Genomic DNA, 14,696 nt, shown 5'->3' with positions numbered 1-14,696 from the left:
TGTCTGGTGACTTTTTCTGATCATGCTGGCCCAGTATCCGTTCTGCTGCTATCTGTCCTCAGTGCAGGTCAGGAAGTCATCCTCCTTAAGTATCTCCCTGGCAACCCAGGACACCTCCAGCCAACCCCCCTGCTTTTCCAGTAGTAAGGTAAACAAACCATAAACCAATTTCTACAACTGCTAGAGGGCTTTCACTGCAGCTCCTGCTGTGAGGATGGAGGTAAATCAACAATTTAATCCCCTCAGAGCAGCTGGACTCCACAGCTGATCCATTCTTCTGCAGCAGTGGGGGGGAGGCTTAGCCTCTCCAAGCCTCTTATACCGGGCGCGTATGCTGCCTGCAGAATGTCACTCCTTATCCAGGTCGTGTTTGGTTGTTTTGCCTCTAAGATAGATGAGTATATGTGTTTCCACACCTAAACTAATGCCCAGGCCCTCCACTGTTACTTTAACCCAACCTCTCAACCTTGTTCTTACCACTACCCTCTATGTCTCTCCTGACCATGCTTAAATTCTGCCAAAATTTTGTTTTCCAACACCACTTAATATTATCTTTCTGCTACTAAAGAGAAATAATATCCAGTGTATAACAAACAAGATACTGTAAGAAGTTAGCTGAGCCAGTATTTCCAAATGAAAATAATACTAGTGATCCTCCTTTTGCAAGCTGACAGTTAAACTACTATGAGTCAGCCTCTGCAGCTGTGTAGGCCTTCTGAGACATACACCATTAACATTTCCTGTTTACCCTTCACAGGCAATTATTGGATTGATCCTAATCAAGGATGCACCTTGGATGCCATCAAGGTATTCTGTAATATGGAAACTGGTGAGACATGTGTCTATCCAAACCCAGCCAAAATACCCAGAAAGAACTGGTGGACAAGCAAGACCAAGGAAAAGAAACATGTCTGGTTTGGGGAGACAATTAATGGAGGCTTCCAAGTAAGTACCAGCTTCCAGTTATTGTCATTAATAGAATAATCATTCAGGTTTTCAACACGATTGCTTATAGTTTCACGGATATTGAATATTTGCTGTGATGTTCAGTAGACAATCCATATTTTTTTTGCCAAGGTATCTAGGAGTTGATACTCATCCAGCAGTGATCAATGTTTTGTTGACTGGCACCGGCGTTATGCCTGGAAATTTAATGCTGAGCCATGTCTGTGCTCCAGCACTGAATTTTCAGGCTTACGAAGCTGGCTAAACTATAGTGGTTGTACAATATTCAGCATTTAACTGGCTATGCGGCACCACATAAAGGGGGCTGACTTTTATGAGGTCCTATTTACGTGGTTACATTGGCCAGTTAAGTGCTAAATGTTGATACTGAACCGGCAAAGTGCTTGACTCCACCCCCAGAATCCCCCAAAATAGCCAGTTTTGCATTGTCGCTAACCGGACATTTACAGTGGCACTAACCGGTTAAGTGCTGCTGAAAATGAGCGGTTAGCGCCAAACTAGTGATTTAACCAAGCAGGAGCTGTTTCTGGCCTGTTAAATTGCTTTGAATCTTGATCCCCTAGATTTTAATTCTACCTGTAGTACTATGAAGTGCTGTAGACAAATATATTTCCAGTTGCTCCCATTGATTTTGTATTCTGACCTGCATCCTTTTGTACCTCTATTCTTTTTTTTAATTTTTTTCTATCTCAGCCACTCCTGCTACTGCTTAGCCATCGTCTTTCTTTGCCTGGGCTCGCGGGCAGTACAACTAGGGCACACAGTGACATAAGTCATGGGGCTGTCCATCTTGTGCCTTTTTTATGCGTTCTGTGTCAAAAAATTAATGCATTAAGAGCCTGTCCATCCATCTATCCAGATGCATTGTGAATGAGCAGCACACATGGAAGATGGAGCGGATTAGAAAATGTACAGGGATTGGCAGTAATAGGGTGGCAGAGAGGAAGGGGGAGTGCTTAGTGCACACAGATCGACTAATGTGAAGGGTGAAACATTTTTCTTTCATTCTTTTCACTCTTATTTGTTGTTTTTGACTAATCTATTTGTTATGTATTGAACATAGTCTATGATTGTCTCTATTTATATTTATTTGAATATGCTATTATGTAATATTAGTTGTTGTTACATTATTGGCTGTTGATTTAATTTTATTTTATTGCATGCTGCTTTGATGTATTATGAAAGGTAGTATAACAAGTACTCGATAAACTAAACTACTAAAGAAAAAACACTTTTCCAAACTTCCACTGCAAATCCTAATCTGCTTCCCATCCCTTCCCTCTGCAGTTCAGCTATGGTGATGACAGCTTTGCACCCAACACTGCTAACATCCAGATGACCTTCCTACGCCTGTTGTCCATGGATGCCTCTCAGAACATCACATACTACTGTAAAAACAGCGTTGCCTTCATGGATGAAGCCTCTGGCAGCCTGAAGAAGGCTCTCTTGTTACAGGGATCCAATGATGTAGAGATCAGAGCAGAGGGCAATAGCCGATTTACTTACACTGCCTTGGAAGATGGCTGCAAGGTAGGTTATGAATGTGCAGAATGAGGTGGAAACTTGGTGATATGTTATTTTGTAAACAGCTTTAAAACATTGGCCATGTTAAGTGGTATATTAAGTCTATAAATCAAACCAAATGAAATAAGTCAGTGAGGTGGCTCAGTGGCATGTACTGTATGCTGCTCTAAGGCGTACCTGGGTTTGAGACCTGGCCACGCTTCTGTTCCTTAAGTTAATCAGGGCTAGGGGAAATAAAAAGGGAGACCCAGATGTTGAGCAATGACAACACCTTAATGGTCAGACTTGGTGAGCATAGTTGCAGAAGAAGCCATGATATATGACTCCTAGCAAGGATTGTCACTGCAAAGGATAGAAGAGGATGAAAACCAGGGGAACAGCGTCTCCAGGTAGTTATGAGTAAAGAGTTTGGTGACAGTTAATCTCTTGACAATTCATCACTATGGACATTTCATCATTGAGATACTTCATCACCTGACACTTCATCAGCAAGGACATTTTCATCATGTAACACTTCATCAGTTATTAAGCTAAATGTAATTATATATATGGAAAACTTGCAGCAAATGGAAAGGGAGCAGGCCAGCACAGATCCACATGTATTTTTTGCACCTAAATATGAGCCTCATTAAAACTTCTTATGCATAAAATTTTCAGGAGGCTCATATTTAGGTACAGAAGAACAACAGTTTCATCACCTTAAATTGACACCTGACCACGGTAGACATTTCATCACATGACACTTCAGCACATATTCAAGATAAATGCATTCAAATTATTATGTACGGAAAACGTGCTTCAAATGTGGGGGGCACGTCGACACTTCATCATGCGCAGAAAGCCAAATGTACTCAAATTATATGCGTAGCAAATTGAGGAAAGATATTTACATTTAAAATAGCACATATTACATAATGCACAGTTAATATAATGGAAAACATGCGCACAAAGGTGATGAAGGATCAAAACCATGACAGTTGATTACCAGCAGGCAATTATATAGCACATATCACAGTTGGGTTAGGGAGGATGGGAACAAGGTGAGGGGAGGAAGCGAGGTAGCATCTTGTAGGCCTGTGTAGCAGTGGCGTAGCCAGACTGCCAATTTTGGGTGGGCCTGAACCCAAAGTGGGTGGGCACAAAATTTTCTCTCTACCCCCCCCCCCCCCCCCCCCAGCAAAATGTAGTCACACTCAGATGCATTTGTCACACAGGGTAAAGTGCTGCTTTTCAGTGCATCAGATTTCAGACAATTTATTTAATAGCCTAATCCTTTTCAGTGAGCTTTCAGAGGCCAAAACCTCCTGCCTCAGGTCAGTATAATGCTGTTACGGTATCCTCTCCTGACCTAAGGAAGGAAGTATTGGTCTCTGAAACTTTATTAACACCATATTACTTTATCCTAAATTAAAAATAAAATTATTTTCTTTACCTTTGTTGTATGGCCATTTACTTTTTCTCATTGTGTTGCTCCCAGTCTCTAGATTCTGCTTTCCTTCATTTTCGCTTAACTCTTCTGCCAGGGTTTCCTGGCCATTTGTCATTTTTCTCTCCTTTTTCTTTGCTTTCTTCAATATTTTTCTGCCTCTCTCTGTGTCCAGATTTAATTCATTCTTACTATCCATTCTTTAATTTCCTTCATCTACTTATGGCTTTTCATCTTTTTCTCACCCTTGTTCTCCCCATGCCCCTTCCTCTTATTCTCCAATCTTTCACTACTCCCCCTTTCCATGCAGCAGCTCTCCTCTTTCTCTCCCCATCCTTCCAGTGTCTCCCCTCTCTCTCCCCATCCTTCCAATAGCCTCCCCTCTTTCTTTCTGCATCCTTCCATCCAGTGTCACCTCTTTCTCCCTACCCTTCCATCCAGCGTCTTCCCTCTTTCTCCCCATCCTTCCACCCATCTACCCTCTCTCCTGATCCTTCCATCTAATGTCTCTCTCCCTCCTTCTAACCAGTGTCTATCTCTCTACCCTTTTCTGTTTAGTGTCCCTTCTCTCTCCACATCCTTCCAGTCTCTCCCCTTTCTCTCTGCATCCTTTCATCCATCTCCCCTCTCTCTGCCATCCTCCCATCTGTTTTTCCTCTTTCTCTCCCCATCCTCCATTTTCCCTCTTTCTCTGCCATCCTCCCATCTGTTTTCCCTCTTTCTCTCCCCATCCTTCCATTTTCCCTCTTTCGCTGCCATCCTCCCATCTGTTTTCCCTCTTTCTCTCCCCATCCTTCCGTTTTCCCTCTTTCTCTGCCATCCTCCCATCTGTTTTCCCTCTTTCTCTCCCCATTCTTCTGTTTTCCCTCTTTCTCTGCCATCCTCCCATCTGTTTTCCCTCTTTCTCTGCCATCCTCCCATTTGTTTTCCCTCTTTCTCTCCCCATCCTTCCATTTTCCCTCTTTCTCCCCATCCTGCCATCCATTTTCCCTCTCCCACATTCAGGCTCACCAGCCCCAGCTCCCATTGCCGGCCACTGCTGCTTTTCCTGATGAGCAGAAGGGCCGGCGCTACAAAAAGAAGAAGCGCTCAGCTGACTGAGCTGAGCGCCAACGCTAACCCGACGAGAAAAAATGTTTTTAAAAAAAAACGCGGCACTGCAGGCAGCCTCGAAGCATTGGCTGCTGGCTCTGCAGGCTCCTTCCGTCTCTTACATCACTGCCCCTGCTTCGCTACAGGGGCAGTGATGTAAGAGACGGGAGGAGCCTGCAGAGCCAGCAGCCAATGCTTCGAGGCTGCCTGCCCTGCAGTGCCGCGTTTTTTTAAAAACATTTTTTCTCGTCCTTAGCGACGCGTTGGCGCTCAGCTCAGTCAGCTGAGCGCTTCTTCTTTTTGTAGCGCCGGCCCTGCTGCTCATTAGGAAAGCAGCAGTGGCCGGCAATGGGAGCTGGCGCTGGCGCTGGGCGGGCCTGGGCTGAAATTGGGTGGGCCTGGGCCCACCCAGGCCCACCCGTAGCTACGCCCCTGCTGTGTAGATAAAACAGGAAAAAGAATCAGGTGTGTGTGGCTTTAGGATGTGTTCAGTGACGCTCATATTTAGGTACAAAAGAACAGGTGCCAATGTATTCTGGCTCTTTCAGTTTCCTTTGGACATGCACACGAAGAAGCTGCCATTTCAATTGCTGCAAATTTTCTGTACGTATAATTTGAATGCATTTAGCTTGAATACGTGATGAAATGTCTGTGGTGGTCAAGTGTCAGTTTAAGGTGATAAGTACATAAGTACATAAGTAGTGCCATACTGGGAAAGACCAAAGGTCCATCTAGCCCAGCATCCTGTCACCGACAGTGGCCAATCCAGGTCAAGGGCACCTGGCACGCTCCCCAAACGTAAAAACATTCCAGACAAGTTATACCTAAAAATGAGGAATTTTTCCAGTCCATTTAATAGCGGTCTATGGACTTGTCCTTTAGGAATCTATCTAACCCCTTTTTAAACTCCGTCAAGCTAACCGCCCGTACCACGTTCTCCGGCAATGAATTCCAGAGTCTAATTACACGTTGGGTGAAGAAAAATTTTCTCCGATTCGTTTTAAATTTACCACACTGTAGCTTCAACTCATGCCCTCTAGTCCTAGTATTTTTGGATAGCGTGAACAGTCGCTTCACATCCACCCGATCCATTCCACTCATTATTTTATACACTTCTATCATATCTCCCCTCAGCCGTCTCTTCTCCAAGCTGAAAAGCCCTAGCCTTCTCAGCCTCTCTTCATAGGAAAGTCGTCCCATCCCCACTATCATTTTCGTCGCCCTTCGCTGTACCTTTTCCAATTCTACTATATCTTTTTTGAGATACGGAGACCAGTACTGAACACAATACTCCAGGTGCGGTCGCACCATGGAGCGATACAACGGCATTATAACATCCGCACACCTGGACTCCATACCCTTCTTAATAACACCCAACATTCTATTCGCTTTCCTAGCCGCAGCAGCACACTGAGCAGAAGGTTTCAGCGTATCATCGACGACGACACCCAGATCCCTTTCTTGATCCGTAACTCCTAACGCGGAACCTTGCAAGACGTAGCTATAATTCGGGTTCCTCTTACCCACATGCATCACTTTGCACTTGTCAACATTGAACTTCATCTGCCACTTGCACGCCCATTCTCCCAGTCTCGCAAGGTCCTCCTGTAATCGTTCACATTCCTCCTGCGACTTGACGACCCTGAATAATTTTGTGTCATCGGCGAATTTAATTACCTCACTAGTTATTCCCATCTCTAGGTCATTTATAAATACATTAAAAAGCAACGGACCCAGCACAGACCCCTGCGGGACCCCACTAACTACCCTCCTCCACTGAGAATACTGGCCACGCAATCCTACTCTCTGCTTCCTATCTTTCAACCAGTTCTTAATCCATAATAATACCCTACCTCCGATTCCATGACTCTGCAATTTCTTCAGGAGTCTTTCGTGCGGCACTTTGTCAAACGCCTTCTGAAAATCCAGATATACAATATCAACCGGCTCCCCATTGTCCACATGTTTGCTTACCCCCTCAAAAAAATGCATTAGATTGGTGAGGCAAGACTTCCCTTCACTAAATCCGTGCTGACTTTGTCTCATCAGTCCATGTTTTTGTATATGCTCTGCAATTTTATTCTTAATAATAGCCTCCACCATCTTGCCCGGCAACGACGTCAGACTCACCGGTCTATAATTTCCCGGATCTCCTCTGGAACCTTTCTTAAAAATCGGAGTAACATTGGCTACCCTCCAGTCTTCCGGTATTACACTCGATTTTAGGGACAGATTGCATATTTCTAACAGTAGCTCCGCAAGTTCATTTTTTAGTTCTATTAATACTCTGGGATGAATACCATCAGGTCCCGGTGATTTACTACTCTTCAGCTTGCTGAACTGACCCATTACATCCTCCAAGGTTACAGAGAATTTGTTTAGTTTCTCCGACTCCCCCGCTTCAAATATTCTTTCCGGCACCGGTGTCCCCCCCAAATCCTCCTCGGTGAAGACCGAAGCAAAGAATTCATTTAATTTCTCCGCTACGGCTTTGTCCTCCTTGATCGCCCCTTTAACACCATTTTCGTCCAGCGGCCCAACCGACTCTTTGGCCGGTTTCCTGCTTTTAATGTATCTAAAAAAGTTTTTACTATGTATTTTTGCTTCCAACGCTAATTTCTTCTCAAAGTCCTTTTTTGCCCTCCTTATCTCCGCTTTGCATTTGGCTTGGCATTCCTTATGATCTATCCTGTTACTTTCAGTTGGTTCTCTTCTCCACTTTCTGAAGGATTGTTTTTTGGCTCTAATGATTTCCTTTATCTTACTGTTTAGCCACGCCGGCTGACGTTTAGTCTTTTTTCCCTTTTTTCTAATACGTGGAATATATTTGTCCTGAACCTCCAGGATGGTGTTTTTAAACAGCATCCACGCCTGATGCAAGTTTTTTACTCTGCGAGCTGCTCCTTTCAGTCTTTTTTTCACCATTTTTCTCATTTTGTCGTAATCACCTTTTCTATAGTTAAACGCTAGCGTACTTGATTTCCTAGTTTCACTTCCTTCAATGCCAATATCAAAACCGATCATATTATGATCACTGTTATCAAGCGGCCCTCGTATCGTTACCCCCTGCACTAGATCATGAGCACCACTAAGTGATGAAAATGCCGTTGTTCTGCACCTTAATATGAGCCTTGTGAAAATTTTATTTTTAAGAAGTTTTAGTAAGACTCATATTTAGGCACAAAAGAACAGATGTGGATGTATGCTGGCATGCCCCCTCCCATTTGCTCCATGCATATAATTTGAATACATTTAGCTTGAGTATATGATGAAGTGTCACATGGTAAAACTGGCTTGGTGATGAAGTGTCTCAGTGATGAAGTGTTAGGTGATGAAAGTCCATACACTGACTGAGTAAAGCTTATGGAGCTATAGCTCAATGGACACTGCTTCCAATTGGACTGGAGGCCCAAGGGGCAGAAGGAAACTATTGGACCAAACATTTGCAGTATAATGAATAAAGCTGAACCTTGAATCTTCAACTTTAAAATCTAGTAAAATGTTAACAGACTTTGTGGAAACTGAAGCAGATAAAGTCTTTAGTCAATAGCTAACTAAGTAAAAGCAACCACGGTAGGAACCTCTAGTAGCTGATGCCCTACTAACGATTGCACATGTATACTGAAGGCTTTCAATGATTTGTGTGTCTGTTTTTCTGCCAAACTGGATTCTGTATAGGTTCTGCAACTTCTTCATAAACTAGCATAACACCTGTCCAAATAACAATTATCAAACAACCAAAAGAAGCACAAGGAGCTTTCAAGATATGGGGCGTCTCAACTGTACTTTATTAATCAGACGAAACATGGTCCATGTTTTGGCTAAAAACACCTGCATCAGGGGTCTAATTGGTGGTATCAGTATCCAAAGAAAACAGTCGTCTAGGGGGGATAAACAACTTTAGTCTTGAAAAAAACAAATCTACTGGACGAAAGATGCCAAGTCAAAAGACACGGGAACTAATACGGCATCTCTCAATGCAGGAAGCTTTTCAAAGTTTTGTTTAGGTCCCGTGTCTTTTGTTTGGCATCTCTTGCCCAGTAAATATGTCTTTTTCAAGACAAAAGGTGTTTACCCCCACTGGATGATTGTTTTCTTTGGATACTGATACCACCATTAGACCCCTGATACAGGCATTTCTAGCCAAAACATGGACCATGTCAGGTCTGATTAATAAAGCACAGGTGAGACATCCCATATCTTGAAGGCTCCTTGTGGTTGTTTGCATTTCCTCTCGCACCTTTGGATTCCCTCTCTTCTGTGTTCAAACAACAAGTATCGTCACGGCTTAAGGAAGAACCTGTGGGTTCTTGATGGCTAGTGTGCAGTGTCTTTTTTGAATAATTATTACATTGGACTAATAAATGGTGTCACAGCCTGCAAGGAGTCCAATTTGTTCCAGAATCAATATTTATTTATTATTATTTAGAACATTTATACCCCGCTTTTTGCCACTGAAAGCAGCCCCAAAGCGGTTTACAATGAACTGAGAAAACAATTACAATGACAGGAGAGGAGAGGAGGTAGAGGAACAGAGGAAGAAGGGAAGGGAAAAGAGTCTAAAATGGACTGTGGAAAGCCAGGCGTTGAGATGTATCAAAGTGGCTGGAACAGCTCCCAACAAGGCGTGACAAAGTGCCGAAAAAGCAGCATGCAGCCTGGAGAGTGGAGGCGGCCACCGGAGACAGATGACAGCAGCCAACAGGTCCAGCAATAACACTGCTGAGGAACAGAGGACGAAGACTACAGGAGCCAAAGGCAACATCTGGTGACTCAATAGGAGGCAAGACCCCCTCAAGATGCAGCCATGCGCAGTATATCTCCCCAACGTGATGAAGGCCTCAATGCACAGCAGCCAGCCACAAGCAGCGCAGATGACCATCACAGACCGAAGCATGCCGATTGAAAGGCTGAGGGAGAGCTGGGACGAACAAACACCGGGAAAGAGCCAACCAACAGCTTCCCACGACGTGGGGAGCCGGTCCTGGCACTCCTGGACCCAAAACTGCCACACCGATGTAACCGGACCACCGACACAACAAGCAAGATGGAAAAAGAAAACCGCTCCTCTGATTTTCTGGTCTGAACCAGGTATTGAGGAGAAAATCAAACCTCTGCGGTGCCCAACGAACCCGGTAGGTGCAAAATCGGGCCAGTATACATCCAAACAATGGATCAGCTCCGCGATGGTATATGGAGCTGACGGTAGTTAAGCCCGTTAAACAGCGGCCATTTTATATGGGTTATGGCTACAAGATACTTATTTTTCATTACTAGGGAAACTCAAAGAGAGCAGCAGTCACTGCATAAGGTCACCTAGCAATTTCAAACATGGCAGCTTGTTCATTTTCCACTTGTAAAGTCATACATAGCCTGGCATGCTCTTACCTATTTGTTTTTTCCTCTTTCTGTCATAGAAACACACTGGCAAATGGGGTAAGACAGTGATTGAATATCGAACGCAGAAGACATCACGCCTACCCATCATTGACATTGCACCTATGGATATTGGCGGAGCTGACCAGGAATTTGGCGTTGACATTGGCCCAGTCTGCTTTTTATAAAAACTAAACTCAACACAAAAATCCAGCCCATTTACATATAAAAATAAAGATAACCCGAAAGACCTGAGTACTTTACAGTCACTCCTAGGATTTCTGCACTGAATGGCTGAACCTGTCCCGTGATTCTAATCATCCACTCACCTGAACTTTGGATTTTAAGGCCAGCACCGGGCAGACTGCGAAATAAAATCATGGTGTTATTTATTTATTGTCTTTCTGTAAGATCAATGGGTCAGATGGAGTAGGGAATCTAATTGGTATGTTTAAAGTCCCCCATCCCCATCCCCATCCCAAAATCCCAAATGCAAAAGTGCAAATTTAACTATCCCTGTTCTCTTCTTTCCATTGTGTATCAACAGGAGTACTGTGTATAGTCATATGAACAAAAATGGTGCTATTGTAAAACAATTTTGTATTTTTTTAACATCAGTTGATATAAACCTTTTGGAAAGTACATGCTGATTTTGGGTTTCATTTTTACAGAGTTTGTTGAAAACGTCCACACTTCTAAGACTAACAGACCTCTTCCTGTACATTCGTGTTCTGTTTTTGCTTTCTTTCAACCAAGATAAAGGAAGTCTAAGGCAAAATAAAAATGTAAAAATCCTACCCTGATTATAAACTACTTCGCGCTAAGTATACAACCAAAAAATAATGAAGTCTTGAAGGTGAATGGATTAGACAGAAACAGATTAAGGAACCAGAATTTCCTGAAGGGAAATCACTTTCATTTCTCCTTTCTTACTTCTCCCACTTTGACAAAAAGGTGCTTAAGACAGTTTTCTGGATTCTTACTTCCATGGGGTAGTTTAGGAAGACAAGAGGAACCCAGGAATTACTAGAGTCAGCTAGCACGATTTGGGAATATTTCACAGCTGTAGCAGTGGAGGTTTAAGAAAGAGTGGATAAAATAGACCAGATTAAAAGTGGTTGGAATCATTCAAAGACTCGGTATAGGAATCCATGCAAACATAAAAGGTATCACCTGAAGAATTACTTGGTCTGCCCATTCCTCTCTAACTAATCTGTTGTTCTAGCATATTTTGTTCTAATATCTTAGTAAATCTTGCTTTGAAACAACCTCTTTGCTATAAACTTGTGAGGGGGAAAGCAGTTAGGCCTTTTGTGGAGGGAACAAGAGAGACATTTAAGAAGTGTCAAGCCTGTGCCAGAACAAAGTTTTACCTAGTCCATCATCGTGTCTGCAACAACGATAAGCAACAATTGCTTAGGGGAAGTGTATGAAAGGAATCAATTAAAAAATTATATAATGTATACTAGATTAAAAAATAAATTTACAATAGTGAGTTTAAATGTGGTAGCAAACAGCGCCATGGCCAATGAAGACCCAACTTGTTAAATAATCCTCTTCATCATCCAGCCATACACACATCTTCTCTATTGTTCTGCAATAAAGGTAGAAAGCTTTTTCTATTAAAAATAGACAACAACATTTGAAATTATTTTATTTGTATTCCTTTTTATCCTATGAAGTAATCTTTGTCGAATGATGTTTTATCTGGGATATTTCATGACAAAAACAAAACAACACAAATAAAAAAGAAAAGTTAATTTAAAAGTACTATAATGCTTCTTTTTCATGTTTAAAATAATCTCCCTTCAAACAGTACTTGGGTTCGTTTGAAACGAGAGAGCTGTGAGAGTAACTCACATCCTGTGCCCAGTTTTACAGGAATACAAATGTTAATTTGGACCAGCTCAGTAGCTTTGGCATATGGAAGACCAGAGTTTGATTCCTGTGTCTGATCTTCCATTCTCCAGGCCATCTGGTGCTGGAGGTGCTGCTAAAGCATCATTAATAGCTCTCGAGGGAGGACATCTCAGCCAGTGCTCAAAGGTGGCAGCTACTGGCCATACTCTGGGTTCACGTCTGCTGGACTCTGGAGGGAAACACAGTTAGTGCAATGGCTGAGCTAAGTGAGGGGAGGGATGTTTATGAAAAAAAAATGGCTACTTGCAAATGAAGGCTCATGGTACTGTAATCCAATGGAAGCAGAACAAGAGGAGACTGCTGGATCAGAAACGGAAAAAGAAAAGGAAAAGAATGAAAAGGAAATACTGATGGAATACAAGAAGAAACATTTAGTGTGTTTACCGAACCAATAGAAGGATGAAAGATTTTGACCTTATGTAGTCTTGAAAACTCATTTATAACATCTCCCATTCTCCCGCCTGAACATTTTCTACTTTCTTACCCCTGTTGAGATTACCAAACAACTCTGTGTCATGCACAGTCTCAGCCATTGCATCTGTGGACTTGTGGTTCCCATTTCCCTAAAAAAGCTGTGAATAAAAATCTAACAGTCAACTCCGCAGCATACCAAGGGCTGTGCAACTCATGCAGCTACACAGGGAGCAAAATTTGATCCTAGACACTTCTCATTCGCAGTGGCAAAGTGGGCAGGTTTGGTGGAGTGGGGGCACCAGTGGGCAAGTCACACAGGGCAACTATAATTCAGTAAGGGTCTGAAGCAACATATATATAATAAAAAGTCAGCATCATAAGGTCAAAAGATAAAAATATAAAAATTTATTGGAGAATCATCAATGTTAGGCCGCAAGAGGTATGTTTATAGTGAAGTCTGTTAGGGCCTCCTCTGACAGCCTAGTATCAGTGAGGACCATGATTATGTGGGAATTATTTCTCTGATATATCTACATACCATAGGAAATATACAATTTGGAAGTATGGGGCAAATAAGGTTTTTCTACCTCCTCACAGCCACCCCAGATATGATGGACCAACCACCCCCGAGGTAAGGGGTGATAGAAAGGACAGAAGCTATTTTCCTTCCAAAGGGATAGTCTTTATTCCAGTACAGATAATAACAAGGCAATAAGATAAAGCAATTAGACAATAATCTAATTAGGCAATAAACAATTAGGCAAAGTAGCTAGGGAATTAGGTAGGGAATTAGATGAAGGAATTAGGGAATTAGGTGAAGGAATTAGAGAATTAGGTGAAGGAATTAGTGTAATTAGGTAATTAGACAGAATAATTAGGTAATTGGACAGAGTAATTAGAGACAGAGCAATTAGATAAAGTAATTGGGCAAAGAAAGGTAAAGTAACAAAAGGCAAAGAAATCTGGCCATAGCAATTTGTTATGAGAGGGAGAGAGACCACTGTTGTAAAAAGTTATTCTGTTGATCATCTCCTCCTCTGACTAGATTCAGTACCACAGCCACTTATTACAGTGGATGGAGCATCAATCTCCCTCCCAACCAGTGTACAACTTGCAATGTCAGCCAAATTTATTGTAACATCAGCCAAATTCTGTCTTATGTTATTGTTTACAGAATACAGAATAATGTTTATAAAACTCAGCATCTTAAAATAAGTTCAAGGTTCTTTTACTGAAGATTGCAGAGCTATTCCGTTACAAGAATTTCCCTCGGACCCGGGTCTTATCACTGTGTTATCTAAGTCCCCAACACTTCTTCCCTCCCAAACTGTAAACATACTCTTAATGTCCGTGTCTGAGCTAGAGTCCGTGGCACCACTTCTGTCAGGGGAGGGGGAAGAGCACTCTTTGCCAGTACAGTGTGACCTTGCATTTACAACTCTCAGCAAAAATACAGAAAGATGAAGTTTGAGCTTTTAGCTATGTAGGTCATGGGTCATGCCTGTCAGTAAGCAGAAAAGTGCAAAATCAATTCAGGACTATAAAAACAAGTTAATCACCAGGAGGTCTATGCTGGAGCACTATGACATAACAGTGGACCTCCTGGTTATTATTGTTTTACAGTGCCCTTGGGCCTAACATTGGTGATTCTCCATTTTTATATTTATATCTCTTGACCTTCTGGTGCTGTCTCTTTGTTGTTGTTGGAAAGTTTATGGGCCACCCCCACTTTTACTTTTTTATTGCACCCTACATGGGGGGGGGGGGGGGGTCTTTCTCCTTTTGTTTTTTCCTTTGGGCAACTTATACATATACCGAGCATCCTTGGTATGGGCCCTGAAGTGGCTGACCAAGTAAAATACTGTCTGAGTGTGAGATGATAAAAGGATCATGGTAAATGGAGTTCATTCTAAAGAAAGGGGCATTACCATTGGTGTGCTGCAGGGATCAGCCTTTGATCTGGTTCTTGTCAATACTT

General features: G+C 42.5%; 1 protein-coding gene across 3 annotated transcripts in view; it reads left to right on the top strand.

Moving 5' to 3' along the window:
• COL2A1 (collagen type II alpha 1 chain) overlaps positions 1-12,113 on the top strand; it is a 308,500-nt gene extending 296,387 nt beyond the window's left edge. For all 3 annotated transcript variants that reach the window (XM_030198168.1, XM_030198167.1, XM_030198166.1), the window contains 3 exons: positions 758-945; positions 2,254-2,496; positions 10,426-12,113. In XM_030198168.1, the coding sequence (XP_030054028.1) occupies positions 758-945; positions 2,254-2,496; positions 10,426-10,572 (578 nt within the window). In that variant the 3' untranslated portion in view covers positions 10,573-12,113. The remainder of the gene's footprint in view (positions 1-757; positions 946-2,253; positions 2,497-10,425) is intronic.
• Positions 12,114-14,696: the final 2,583 nt, after the last annotated feature.

This window comes from Microcaecilia unicolor, chromosome 3 (assembly GCF_901765095.1).
Source record: "Microcaecilia unicolor chromosome 3, aMicUni1.1, whole genome shotgun sequence".
Taxonomy (NCBI): Eukaryota; Metazoa; Chordata; class Amphibia; order Gymnophiona; family Siphonopidae; genus Microcaecilia; species Microcaecilia unicolor.
This window is presented reverse-complemented; position numbering and strand designations above follow the sequence as displayed.